Source organism: Phoca vitulina, unplaced genomic scaffold, assembly GCF_004348235.1.
Source record: "Phoca vitulina isolate PV1807 unplaced genomic scaffold, GSC_HSeal_1.0 scaffold34, whole genome shotgun sequence".
NCBI lineage: Eukaryota > Metazoa > Chordata > Mammalia > Carnivora > Phocidae > Phoca > Phoca vitulina.
The window spans coordinates 5,608,793-5,623,333 of NW_022589737.1; the positions used below are offsets into that span (position 1 = coordinate 5,608,793).

A 14,541-nucleotide genomic window follows, 5' to 3' on the forward strand; every position below is an offset into this window, starting at 1 on the left:
TCTCCTCAGCCTTGATCTGAGCTCAACTCTGGAACCTTGCTGAGAACTTTTCCTAACTCTCGTCCTATGTTCCCTAGGACACAGGGTTCCCCCCTCAAAAACAAAGGGAGGCCGCCTAAGAATTTGATGAGGTCAAGTACAATAGGCCTTGGAATAGAGCAGACACCGTCCACTGTTCAAATGAGGCCTGGTCTTAAAATCACAGGCCCACTTCTCACCAAATCTGTTCCCCAACCCCTACGCACCCCCCTCCCTCTAGCCACACTCCAGTTACCTTCCTTTGGGCTCTTCTCTAAAATCCTGAAGTAATTTCTAAGTGATCTCAGTTAAGTCTGTATGCTTTCCCTCTAATCTTTGTTCTTAATCTTTTTAGAGCAAGCCTTAATTGTTTCTCTGCCTAAAAATGTGAGATGGTTCTCTATTTCCTACCAAATCTGGTTCAACTTCTTAAGGCCTTCTCTGATCTAGGTCCAGTCTGTAACATTTTCTTCCACTCTTCCCACTGAGGGATCTTTAATGCTCGGCAAATTAAGCTACTTTCATTCCCTGGACATTTTACCTCCTAGGCTCAAATGTTGTTTCCTGGAGTGGCCCCCTTTTCTTCCCATTTCTGCTGTACCAGTCCTAGACCTCTTTTCAAGGAAGATCCAGCTCAACTGTTGCCTCCTCCATGTTGCCTTCCCTGATCCCTCCAGCCAGGTCTTTTCCTCCTTCAAATTTGCAAAGCACACTATTGGGTGTTTCTCTCATGGCAATCAGTTATTTTTATTTTAGTTTTCTTTACTTCATAAGCCATAATCTCCTAAAGTCAGACTTCAGGAAGTCCCGATCTAATGTGGGAAGCTCTGGGAAAGCTTCTTTAAGAACTGATATGTAGGGATGGACTTGATGAGTAAACCAGACAAAGGGAGAAAAATGACAGGGCCAGTGTTTTAGAGAACAATTTGGGGAAATTTTGACGACTGATGGCAGTTCTTCTCAGGATTAAAGTGAATATTCAGGGGCGCCTGGGTGGCTCAGTTGTTAAGTTCTGCCTTCAGCTCAGGTCATGATCTCAGGGTCCTGGCAGCCTGCTTCTCCCTCTCCCTGCCACTCTGCCTACTTGTGCTGTCAAATAATAAATAAAATCTTAAAAAAAAAAAAAATCACAATGCTAGACCTGGCAGGAGAACAATTCTGGTTTCTCTTCCAATCATCCTATCTGGGAAGCCCACACATATACAGGCTCTAACAATTCAAGGCCTCTGAGGCTCCAGCCCTGGAGATTTCTGAGGGCATCTAATGCTTTTCTGTAATGGGTAGGCAGGGCACACACCACCTATGTGGACCATAGATTATTACTTTCCCTGCTTGTCTCAATGGGTTTTTGAACACCACTAAAGGTGCTAGCATTTTATTTTTCAGTAAATTCTACACCTAACGTGGGACTCAAACTCACAACCCTGAAGAGTCAGATGCTCTATAGACTGAACCAGTCAGGCTCCCAAAGTGCTAGCATTTTATAAGCTGTAAAACATACCGAAAAGGAATTTTTACTTATCTTGTAAGGTAGACTCATTTGCATTCAATAAAAAATTCTGTTCCTGGACAAAAGTTATCATGCACACAAGTCCTACCATGAACTATTGATGCTTGGATGGCCAAAGAGAGTATACCTGTTTTAGTCCCTATTTTAAAATGGTCTACATGCCAAGGATGTGGATGCAGCTAGAGTATTATGCTAAGCGAAATAAGTCAGAGAAAGACAAATACCATGATTTCATTCACACACGGAATTTAAGAAATGAAACAGATGAACATGGTGGGGAAGGAGAGGCAAACCTACAGAGAACACGCGGGGGGCTGCTGGCAGGGAGGTGGCGGGGTGGGGGGGTGAGGGGTGTTAAGGACGGCACCTGTGATGAGCACTGAGCGTTGTATGTAAATGATGAACCACTAAATCCTACAACTGAAACTATTATTACACTGTATATTAACTAATTTAAATAAAAACTTGAAAAAGGAAAAAAATGGTCTACAGGAATTTAATTTGTTTTTTTTTTTTTTTTAATGTTCTAAAGCAACTTTTCCAACAGAGGGTCTCTAGAAAGCAAGAATCATCAGAGACAATTCATCTGAGGCTAGCCTTTTACTGGAGAGTGTGTTTGAATGTACTGCTAAGCCTAACTATTCAGCATCTCTGGTCAGAGACGCACTCATTCACTAAATGATCTTCAGCTGAAGGCAGTCAGCTGTGGGAAAAATTAGGCAGGGATAGAAAGAAGGGTGTGAGATTATGTGTGCAAGCCCTGCAAAATAATTCTAATGCCAACTCTGCCCAGAGCCTCTGCAGTGTCATTTACCAATCAGAGGTTAAGAAAACAACCAGCTTTCCCTTTGTCCCCAAGGGTGTTCAAACCTGAGTTCAAATCAGTCTGTTGGTGAGGAATTTCTTTCTAGATGGAATAAGCCTATCCTAGTCAGTTTTTCCATTTGTATAAAAGTTTACCCATATAAAAAAATACATGACACTAAAACTTTGGGATTTGATGTTTACGAGAAGTTTCTCACACTTAAACTCCTCGTTTGTTAACTTAGTTTTAGTACTTAGACCAAACATTCCTGTTCAAAAGAGAATGCCCAAACTATTAATTTCAACTCTACCAGGTAAGGAGATATACATCTATGGTTATTACATTTAATATCATTCTCTGAAAGGAACTGTTCTGATATGTAATTCATACGCAAATCAAACTGCAGGATATAGATAAACCTTAAACAATATGGGGTTGAACTGCGTTGGTCCACTTATACAATTTTTTTTTGCCACAGTACAGTACTGTAAATGTACTTTCTTATGAATCTCAGTAACATTTTTTCTCTAGCTTACTTTACTATTAGAATAAGGTACATAATTCATATAACATTAAAAAATGTGTTAATTGACTATGTTATCAGTAAGACTTCCAGTCAACAGTAGATTATTAGTTAAGTTTTTGGGGATTCAAAAGTTACACAAGGATTTTCAACTGTGTGGGGGTCGGCACCTCTAACCTTCCACATTGTTCAAGGGTCAACTGTAATTATTTTAATTTCTACATTCTACATTAATATGTATCACCAGTGGCAGAGACTACTGAGAACCCAACACAGGGGTGCCTGGGTGGCTCAGTTGGTTGAAACGCCCAAGTCTGGATTTCAGCTCAGGTCATGATCTCAGGGTTGTGAGATGGAGCCCCGCACAGGGCTCCACGCTGGGTGTGGAGTCTGCTTAAAATTCTCTCTTTCCCTCTGCATCCTCCCCTGGCCTCTCTCCTCTTAAAAAAAAAAAAACATAGGGGGGGAATGAAAAGACCATACTTCTTAAAATGTGCCACTCACCAAAGGAAAAGACAATGCTTAAAATTTACCCTCTTCCTCTCTGAACTTAATTCTAAAGTGATCTAGCAGCTTGGGATCAACGAAATAATTTTCTTTGCCTGTTACTCATTCTATATAGACCAATTATCATTAAAATCTACATCGAGATGAATCTAAAGTTAGAAAGCCCTTCCTTTAGGCTCTCGTAGGCTCATTACCTAAGCAATGAGCCGCCCACCCCCCGCCCCCAGCCAAGTACTGGTTTTCTACTTTCTGGTTGTAAGTTATTACTGACATGCTACCAACAAGTCTCTCATCAATAAACTACAACTTCAGAAAGATTCAAAGCAACTTCTAAAGACGCAACCCACCCCTTAGGAAGTAGCCTTGCACAAGAACCTGCTTCAATAGCTCTAGGATCTGATGAGTTTCTCTAACTAGCTTCCTTTTTATCCCTTTCAATCTTAGGGACAGGGGCGCCTGGGTGGCTCAGTGGTTAACCGTCTGCCTTCGGCTTAGGTCATGATCCCAGGGTCCTGGGATTGAGCCCCGCATCAGGCTCCCCCAGCTTGTGCTTTGTCAAATAAATACAATCTTAAAAAAAAAAAAAGTAAAAAAAAAATCTTAGGGGCAGTGCTTATGGAATCTATGCACTTTCAGCTCTTTTCTTCCTCGCCCTTCCAGGAAGCTGGCGTTTGCCACCTAATGTAAGACTCTCTGGTCTGTGTACACTCAGTGGATGCTTATTTAAGTGATGCGTTATTCTGATGACTTTCTCATCCACTTCTCAGCCAGCACCACCAATTTCTTCCTTCCAGCCAACAATAAATGACAACAGCAGGAAGTTTTACTCCATAAAGCATTAATAAGATATTTTAATGAGAAAAAAATCTTAGTCTTATGTTTCTATTCAAAGACACTCAAAACTAGTTTTTCCCTGCCCATCCCTTCTAACTGCAACTTTATTTGTGACCATGTAATAAAGGCCAGTTTAAAGATTTTTTTTTAAAAAGTTTAAACCTTTTTAAAAAAGATTAAACAACCAGGCTAGCAAAAAAGGTACTCAATACATACTTTCCTTATATCAAACAAGCTAATATTTCAGTACAATGTAACTATACAGAATATATACAATACACATATGTTCACAAAGCAAACACTATAGGCTCAGAACAGATTTGAAAAAACATGATATTCACATTGATTACAATAACTCTAAAAATGATTGTAACGTTGAAACGGCACTTAGTTTACAAAAAAGTCACAAAAATATATATATATATATATATGAAGTCACCAAGAACTATGGTTCCTGTAAAATACTAATAGCCAGATACTAGTATATAAAATGTGAAGTTCTGACATTGTATACATTTTTAGGAAATAAAACAAAATCCAAAACCATTTTCGTTATTGTTGAAAGTCAAACATGCCAAGTAACTTTAGCTATGGCCACTGTCACCAAGTAAAGCCATATTTAAATGAGATGACAACTGGATACAAAGCTGGTGAACTGGGGACTGGCACAGTTAAGAGTTGTACTGGTTCTAGGAGAGGGTAGAAGACAAAAACACCCATCCACATACTTTAATTCACATTTCTGCCCCCAGCATTACCCTCCCCCAAGGGTTTCACAAAATGCCAGTGCCCAAAAAGAATCATAATGCTGCAAGGTAAAAAAGTTTCCCCCAGACTTCCTTGATGTTGGCCTATAGGAAAATATTAAGCATGCATCGGCTAAACAAAGCAGTCAGTCACCCATCTGGAAAACTGTGGTGCACAGTTTCCTCCCAGGCTGGTTGTACTAGAAAGTACTCCAGTTTTTAAATGGAGCCAGATTTATATGTTAGCTCTGTAAAATATTGAGCTACTGTAGCAGCAAATATGAAATTACAGAAACAAAACCACAATTTTATTTAAAAATTCATTTCTGTGACATTAAAACCATTTTTTCCTTCGTATCTGTCTCCTGTAACCAGATATCAATTTCTTCTATCACTGAAGTATGGTCAATTTCAATTTCAATCTGACTTTCTCATTATGCTGCTATGGAAAAAGACAAGTCCTAGTCCTGGAAAATTTTAATTTACTCTTAAAAATGAGAATTCAGGAATTTCAAAGTAAAAAAAAAGTCTGTTCTAAAAGTATCTCACAAATATATATATTTAAATATTAAAATAGGCTACCTAGGATTTTTATAAAATGGCTTTTGAAAAGATAGTAGAGGCGCAAAGAAGCCATATACTACCTTCCAACTGGACATAAGGTGCCACAAGGTGCCCTACAAAGAGGCAGGCAATCTCTGTCTGATGCAAGAGGAGGCACCAGGAACAACAAAAAAATCAAATATATTATTGGGACTTGGATTAAAACCAAATTTTACTCTTAGGGACTGTTTTTTTTCTTTTTCATTATCTTGAAATATATGCACTAGAAGCCATCTGTCTGTATAAGGAAGAAAATGAATACAGTTTATGATCTTACTCCTTCCAAATACCTGGTGGCATTCATTTCAGGCACCTGAAAGATGAAAAGCAGTGCAACTTTCAGTAATTTAATGGACTACTCTCAGTATGAGAGACTTTACATAGCATCTATCAACTTGAAAACTAAATTGACAACTGAAATAAAACAAAGTTTTAGAGAAAACATATTTATAACCTAATCATAGAAAAGGTTCTCTCTAGAAAACAGATGTTTCTAGGAACTGCACGAAAGGCTTCCCACCTTTAAATGAACACAGCTTCCACTAATGCCAATGGAAACATGTGTTAAGGGGAGATGACCGGCTCCTCTTAAAGTAGGGAAGATTCACCCTTCCTTAGAAGGTGATGTACTTTGGTAACCTGAACATTCAATTACAGGATGATTTTTTAGCTTGTTTAACTGGATTATGAAATCTGGATATAGTTAGACCAGCATTTGGAAAAACAAGGATAATTTAATTAAGTCATGACACTAGCCCCTCAAACCATCAAGCAGCGATTTTGTCAATAAATCCTCACAACTGAACCCAGGGCTTTAAGCTTACTTAGCAAAATTAGTCAATTTAAAAGAGAAAGGTAATAATCAAAGAATTAGATTTTATAAACCAGGCACTTCAAACTGAAATTAAAATCTTTAAAGTTAAAAAAAAATTTTTTTAAAGTTTTTGTTTTCAGTCAATGGTCTCAACTTTTAAATTCTTTGTAAACTATTATGTACACAGGAACCTTGGTATTAGTTGTAACGGGCATGGGGCCTGCACAGAGGAAGCTTACTTAAAGTAGCATGAGCACTTAAAGTTTCGTATTTTGGATACTGCCAAACTGAGATTCCAATAACATCGCCTGACAACTCTACAGAGACTATTTGTAAAGACCTGGAACTGTTTTTTTCTATCATAAAAATATAATCACTACAATGTAGTGGAAATATCTAACTGTATTAGTATGAGGTAAAAAAAAAAAAAAAAAGTACAACTAGGATGTCACTAAGAGTCTGCATCCCATAATCTGATATAAGCTTAACTCCCCCATTAATAAATCTCAATACATTTATAATCTAAGAACAAAATATCCACAGAATGTCTGTTCCTTAGTTGAACCTGGAAATTGGTTCAATTCCACTTCATTGTTTAATCTGAACCATTATTGCTTTTGGCAAATTCAGCCTGCTGAGGACTTTCCAAATAAAAATAGCCTATATCACCACATTCAGTAAAGCAAAATGACACTAAAAAAGTGGGTATAAGCAAAATAAAAAATAAATTTAAATTTTGACCATTTTAGCTTAAAGCTAAAGGAGTGTACTTAGCTATAGATATTCCTCATATGTGTTTACTATAATAGAACTTTTCCCAATTTTGTTCCACTGCTTTAGAAAAGAAAAATCTACTTTCTATATATTCTTCTCTCACTTTAAAAATCTGAATATATTATAAAGTATCTTACGTCAATAACTTATAGTGAAAATCACATTTATTAACTTTTAGCAACTTTGGGTCACTTCCAAATGCAAACTTTACTAGTCAACCCCCCCAGTTAATATCCCGAAAACTATTCTCCCTCACTTGGATGTATATTTCAGTTATAACTTCACATTTTGCAGATGAGTGAATTTAATTCTCTTCATCGACTCATCAAATCTCAAACTCCTTTCAGTTAAGATATTACAGTTTCAGGATTGTTCATTCGTCACGCAGTAACAATGATTCTCTCCATGTGGTATAGTACAGAGTTGCCATTACCTTATAAAGTAATGTATTTTTCAGGGACTACAAAGCTAAGAGACTAAAATTCATCAAGGAATCTTCAAAATAAAAGCCGCTTAACAAAATAATTGGCCTCTATTTAGATTGAGTACAAAAATAGTGAGAGATCAAATAAAAGACTGCAAGTGTTAATACAGCTTCCAAAGGTCCCCAGGGAATCATTTATACAATGGGGAGAGTCTGGCTCCGGAGTCAGAAGGTGACAGAGCTACTAAGATGCTGCATTAGATATGCCGACTAGTCCATTCCATTTGATAAAATACTTTAACAAAACGCAAATTTTTGTTTGGTTTTAAAACCAAGGGCATGTGTCATAACATGGAACCAAATTACTTAACCCAGAATGGTTGATGAAAGGTTAAAATGTAAGACTGAATGAGGCTATTTAAACATTTAGTACACTTTGACTCACTGAAATTGAGAACTTTAAAAACTGGCAATGTAACTAAATGTGCAACTAATTATGTGAAATACAAATTAAGAAGATTACTTGAAATTCCAAATAAGAGAAATTCATTTAAGTGTATTTGTGGATGATAATCTCCATCTATATCCATTTATAAAAAACTTGAAATAAAAAAACAATTTAATCCTTTTGTTTCTGAATTATTACAATCACTGTCATGCTAGATGCTTCCCCTGTTAGAATACACCCCTAAAAATGGAAAGAATGACTGTAGGAGCTGTAACGTCCAGTATCACAGCGAGCATCTTTACTCATTTCTAAAGTGTATCACACCTTTTTGGTAGCATAAAAATGGAAAATAAATGCTTTTCTTGTATAAAATACTTGGTTTTAAAAAGGCAATTTATCCTGCATCCTAAAATTTAAGCCCTTTAAATATCACAAAGTTAACCCTCTTGGGCCTTAACAAAGACAGCTATGCTTAAGTATTCTAAACTGGAATTTTTTATTTAGTTTCACTGGCAATTTCTAATGGATGGGATAATATAACTGGCTTTCATCTCTTTGCAATGTTTTCCATATCTGGTAAAACTTATACATTCAGGTATTCCCCCCTCCTTCGATGAATTTTAAATAAACCTAAATAACGCTATATACAATTATCCCTTGCAGCTTAGTTTCCTAAAACAGATCCATAAGCTAAAAATCCTTAAATTGTCTATCAAGAAAAATGTAGAGCCTCAGTGAAAGAGAAAAAAGGCCTTTGTTTATATCATTTTATGTTAAATACTGTTAGCTACCTGTATTGATAGGATTTGGGGAATAAACAAAGCAAGTATACATTTTCATAATATATTCAAATTTTTCATTAAACTTGGAAATCCGTGCAATTTGTAATTACCAATGAAAATCTCTAAAGTTTCCATTTGGGAAAGAATAGCCAGTAGTGGTAATCCTACATTTCTGAGAACACAGATCACTTCAGAGCTGCCAAAATTGTGGGCTCTTTTAACACAGAGTTCTCAGGATAGGGGATGTGCTTAAACACTTTCAACCATACAAATCCCCAGTTTTCTTTTCTTTAACCCTATTTCTTTTTTCTTCCTTAAAAAAAACACACACACAAAAATTCTTAGAACTGAAGGCAACAATGATTCCTGGTCATAATTTTACCTATTCTTTGTTTTACCAATATAAGATTTTAAAATTAACTCCAAGGTTTATCCATTGGTAGGCATAACAATTTTCAAGAATATGTATGACATTAAAAATAAAAATTCCTGACCTTTCTAGTTGAGACACAGCAGTACTGTTACTAATTAAGTATCACAGTCTGTTGCAAAAAAGTAATTCAACCCTATTAGTAAAGAAGCATAAACGGTGGAAGCCCATCATAACTTGTGTATGTTGTTCTTCCTGAAGGTAATATACCTATGTTTGGGAGCAAAGGGGGAAAACAGGTTCAAGACGGAGATAAGGGAGTTAGAAACAAGTTAAAGACAGCAGAATCTAGAAAAAGAATGTTACCTGAAAAAAAAATCTTCAATGCATTTACTTTCCCTTCCTTTTACAATTGTGGGAAGAAAATCAATCACAGAATTAGCCAATTAAAAAAAAAAAAAGAAACAAGTAAAATTACTATAACTTAAAAATTAATTTTATTATTAAGGTCTAGCACCCGGACAAAATTCCGATCTCGTGTTTTGAATAAGAAACTACTGTTTCTTTTTTTAATTTAATCAGGTGTTTTCGTAATTATTAAACTTTGGGTATATACAAAGAAAAAAAAAGTTATTCAGAAGTTCATTGTTCATGGACTTATGAATATTTAGGATCAGGGTCAGTGATGCTTTAATGGCACCAGATGAAAAGTATACTCCAGTCTAGAATATCACATAAATTTCAACTATAAACAGGAAGTTTCATTTTTTAGCAGCAAAAGAGGTGATATTAATTTAAGGTTTTTAGTTTTTTTAGTCTTAACGATTATTTTTTCTCCTAGATTGATGAGTCATAGATCATTAAAGCCTCTTCTTATCTTTTACATTATTGCTTACATTGTGTAAAAACTACATTAACCCTTTTAATAAACTTGGCAATGTCTAAAAATATTTTGGAACAAAAAACAAAGTATCACCGACATATGGAACTTTGTAAACAATCTTAGTTGGGTTAAGAACGTAGCCTTAAGAGAGAATTCTTTTATTTTGCCCAAATCAGCACAATAGAAACATCCCCAAGATTACATAAACCTATATATAAAATATAGAGTATCTCCAATATTTTTCCTTTATATGATATCATGCCAGTATATGTAAGAGGAAGTATTGTTCATGGGGCAAGAAGAAAAATGATTTAGGCAATGACCTAATTAGCCAGGCACTAACATTCAAAGACCAGGTAAACAATAATTTTAGTCAGAAAAGCAGTATTAAAAGAGTTCCTATAAAGCTGAGATTTATGTACTTCATTTTCCACTCCTGGTCATTCCATGCACAGCCTGACTATTCTCAATCATGGTTCTCTGATTTCACAGAAGAAAGAAAGATTGTTTGGAGTGGTACTACAAAAGTTCAGGGAATGCCTATCCCAACACCAAATTTTAACCGTGAAAAATAATAGAAATGGCAAAGCTTAAAAAAAAAAGAAAAAAAAAGAGTACATTGGATTTCAGAAGTATTTACCCTAATAATTTTTAAGAAAGCTTACCGTAAATATTTCCAAAACCAACAGGCTTTACAAAATACTGTACAATGTCCTGTGTATAGGAGTAAACATCTATTCAGGCTACCTGTCAAATTCTGTTCAGTAATTTGTTTCTGGTGTACCCTTTCTTCTCAGGAAGGTCAACAATCATCTGAATTCTTCTTTACCTAATGATCTCGTTAGCCTACTTTTAATAATAGAAGAAGAAACTGATATATGCCTTAAGTCAACTGGTTCTCCTTAAGTCTCATAGTTTCAATTATGTTTCAACATCGTGTTATTGTGCACTTACAGAAGCAATCTCTCAGTCATGAAAAATAAAACATCAGTTGTGGGGCTTACAAAGTAAAAAGGGAAATTCTTTCCCAAACCCTTTTTTGTTTAAAAAATTAAATTAAATTTAAATGTACAAGACCAAGCACAGGCACTTTCCAAAAACCAAAAATGAAGCCAAACCATGAAATTACTCAATGGTTATAGAAGACAGCTCTGATTTTGGGGGGTCATCTCTGGTTGCCTCAGTACAAGCACTGGTCTTTGGCTGCTCTGGCATTTCTTCCTCTTTTTCTGCCAGCCCACCAAGAGACCCCAAGGGGAAAGTGCTTTCACAATTCTGGGTCGAGGAGACCTGCGAAATTACAGGCATTTGAACAGAGGAGTTGCTTTCAAAACTGTGTTCTCCAAGATCATACTGAACAAGAGTCTCTTCTTGCTCCTGGTTTAAGTAGTCCGGTACTAGGAAATCACTAGATAAGAGGCAAAGGATGAAAGAGGGAGTTAATTTTCAAACCAGTAATAAATTAGCCACAATAAAAAGACCTGATTTGTAAAGCAAGATTGGGATTTTTCATTTCTCTAATTCGTGACTGATTATAATTCAGGATTTTCAATTTCTAAACTTTCCTAAATATGAACCAAAACCATTCATTAAGAACCAAAGCACATCAAATCTACCACCAATAGATAAGATTATCACCTTCATTGTCATTTTAGACACCTAAATAGCCTTTCTTGTTCTATACAGAAGAGTTTCTGTATACACAACAAATGGAATTAGCATGCTCTCCACTTAAGCAAAGATCATTTGAATAACTTATGCTTAACTTTTCTTGGATTATATACTAATTAAGAGGTATATAAACTTAGCTTTTTATTACTTCCTGGATATAAGTTAGTTAAGAAACTAAGTCCTTATGCATAAATGGCATTATATTTGAGAGGTATTTATTAGTATTGAAAATATTTAATATTCTATTAGAATAATTAAATATTTAATTTTTGAATGTGGACAATAAAATATGCCAAGATTTTAACAACAGTGGATATTATCCCTGAGTGGTGAGATCAGAAAATATTTTAATTTCTTATATTTTATACTTTCCTACATTTACTAATTTTCTACTATATGCATTTTTTATAAAAGAATAAACATTATAAATCTTAGATGCTTTAATTAAATATTGCTGAACTAAAAAAATTCATTCTACTAGGAATGTCAATAACTAATACATTTAAGGTTATTTTATAATTTGATTGTCCAGTATTAATAAAAAAATTAAAATCTGTTCATCTGCAAGCAATTTAAAATGTCCTATGTTATATTTTCTAAAAAGTCTTCAGGTGTTAGATAGGAGGAATGGACGATAGAGGCTCTGTACAGGGAAGATACAGGCAATAGGAGTGGTTAACTGAGACACTATTTTAGTTCTGAACAAACAAGGTTCGATATGACATGTAGAATTTAGGTTTAGTGATAGGACAACCAGACAGACATAATTAAACAAAATGAATGTCAGGTTTGGAGAGAAAAACAAAATCTATGCAGCAATACTTTGGAATTTATTGAAAAATAAGATTTAAAAAATAAAGATGGTTTAAAATTTAAGAGTTTAGGAAGATTTCATTTTATAAAAAACAAAGGGTTCCTACAGATGTGTAGTTCTGATAAAATATTAAAAAAGATGACAGAATTTTATATCTAAAGACCTTAGAAATCATCTTTAAAGCTTACAATTTATCTTTCTCTATGTTTCAAACTTCTTCATTTGTAAAGTGACACGTTCAATCATAACAGCAGTTAGTGTGGTAGGGCCAGAACTAGAACCTGATTTCCTTGGATACTCTATAAATCAGAAAGGAATTCTATTATAATAAATTATTAATATTAAAAACATGGAGCTCTAAATTGAGAGAAAAAGGAAATTTGATCTAAATAATCATATCCATCATAGTTGCTGTTGAAGTTTCTTTCTTTATTGATAAATATATGTTCCTTTATATAGAATTTTAAAAAATGAGAAGTGGTCAAAAATTTTATTGACATCCAAAAAGTGTGAAGTAATTCAGTATCACTAAGATCATCTGACATGGTAAATTTTCCAATAAGGTCTATATTAATTTAACCTTATGTTATTGAAAAAACAAAAACACAAAAAACAAAACAAAACAAAAAAGACAAAGCAAGAGATAAGTAGTCTACTTCTGTAGGGAAAAATTTCCAATACCAACTAGAAAAATATTTATAATTGTATATACTTAGAAGATTCAGCAAAATTTTATCAGATCAGGAGATCAGAGTATGGACAGTGGGAATTTAAAAGGAATGTGACTGATTAGCTGGCAACCTGATAAAAAACACAGCAGGCTGCCCTAAAAGCAGGAAAAGAGAGTTTAGTCAGCAGTTTTCCTGGTTCGTTTTTGTTGTGCACCTCACCTGCTCTGGAAGTAGTTTGCTAGCTCTGACGCTTCATGGTTCAGACTCCTCAGGTGCACGATTAAATTTCCAGAGTTGGTGAACATGGCGCCACATGTTTTGCACTCGTAAATCCGAGGCTTGCGGATAATGTGCCGGGAAACCCTCATGTGGTGTTTATATTCCCCGAAGGAAGTGAAAGTGGCACTACATATCTGGCACCGGAAACAGCGTTTACCTTCATGCTTTAGGCGATGCATCTTTAGCGAGTAAGCCCTGGTGAACTTTTTCCCACAGCGGTCGCACTGAAATGGTTTAATTCCTACAAAATCAAGCAAAACAAAATATTATCTAAAAATGAAATAAAATGAAAGGTCACAAACCCCACAAATTTCTGAATTATAATTTTGTAGCAATAGGTAATTTAAAAAGACAAAAATCACCAGCAAAAATGGATTCCAATTCAACATCTCAGAAAAGGTACAGAACATTTGAAAAGTCACTAGTGCTTAAAAAAAAAAAAATAAAGAAAGAAAGGCATTAGAGGGAGAGGTAAACTCGTTAATATATACTGAAGTTGATTTTTGAATATTCTTCTAAATCATCTATTTTCTACACTTCAAAACAATTTTTTTTTTAAAGATTTTATTTATTTATTTGACAGAGAGAGACACATAGAGAGAGGGAACACAGGTGGGGGAGTGGGAGAGGGAGAAGCAGGCTTCCTGCTGAGCAGGGAGCCCGACGCGGTGCTCTATCCCAGGACCCTGGGATCATGACCTGAGCCAAAGGCAGACGCTTAATGACTGAGCCACCCAGGCACCCCTAGACTTCAAAACAATTTAATCACAGTATTTAAACGGAATTGAAATCTCCATAAAACATTATTATTTCAATTTCATTAAAGTAGTACAGTTTATACTGAAAAGATGGAAGAAGGACCTACTCTTCATTCCCTGAGAAATGAGAAGAAAAAAGGAAAATTCTAACATCTCTGAACATAATAATCGTGGTAGAACTATTATTTGGTGAATTGGGTTTTTGGGCATTTAATGTAAAGTGATAGAAAAAATATGTAGAAACTAATATGTGAATTTTAAAGTATATTAATTGTCTCTTCCAATTAATTATCATAGATTTGGCAAA

General features: G+C 35.1%; 1 protein-coding gene across 4 annotated transcripts in view; it reads right to left on the reverse strand.

Moving 5' to 3' along the window:
- Positions 1–4,171: 4,171 nt before the first annotated feature.
- ZBTB44 (zinc finger and BTB domain containing 44) overlaps positions 4,172–14,541 on the reverse strand; it is a 64,739-nt gene continuing 54,369 nt past the window's right edge. For 3 of the 4 annotated variants that reach the window (XM_032426247.1, XM_032426246.1, XM_032426245.1), the window contains exons 5-6: positions 13,417–13,717; positions 4,172–11,449 (exon numbers count right to left, since the gene is read on the reverse strand). In XM_032426247.1, coding sequence (XP_032282138.1) covers positions 11,167–11,449; positions 13,417–13,717 — 584 coding nt within the window. In that variant the 3' untranslated portion in view covers positions 4,172–11,166. The remainder of the gene's footprint in view (positions 11,450–13,416; positions 13,718–14,541) is intronic. The other variant, XM_032426248.1, reaches the window with a different exon arrangement.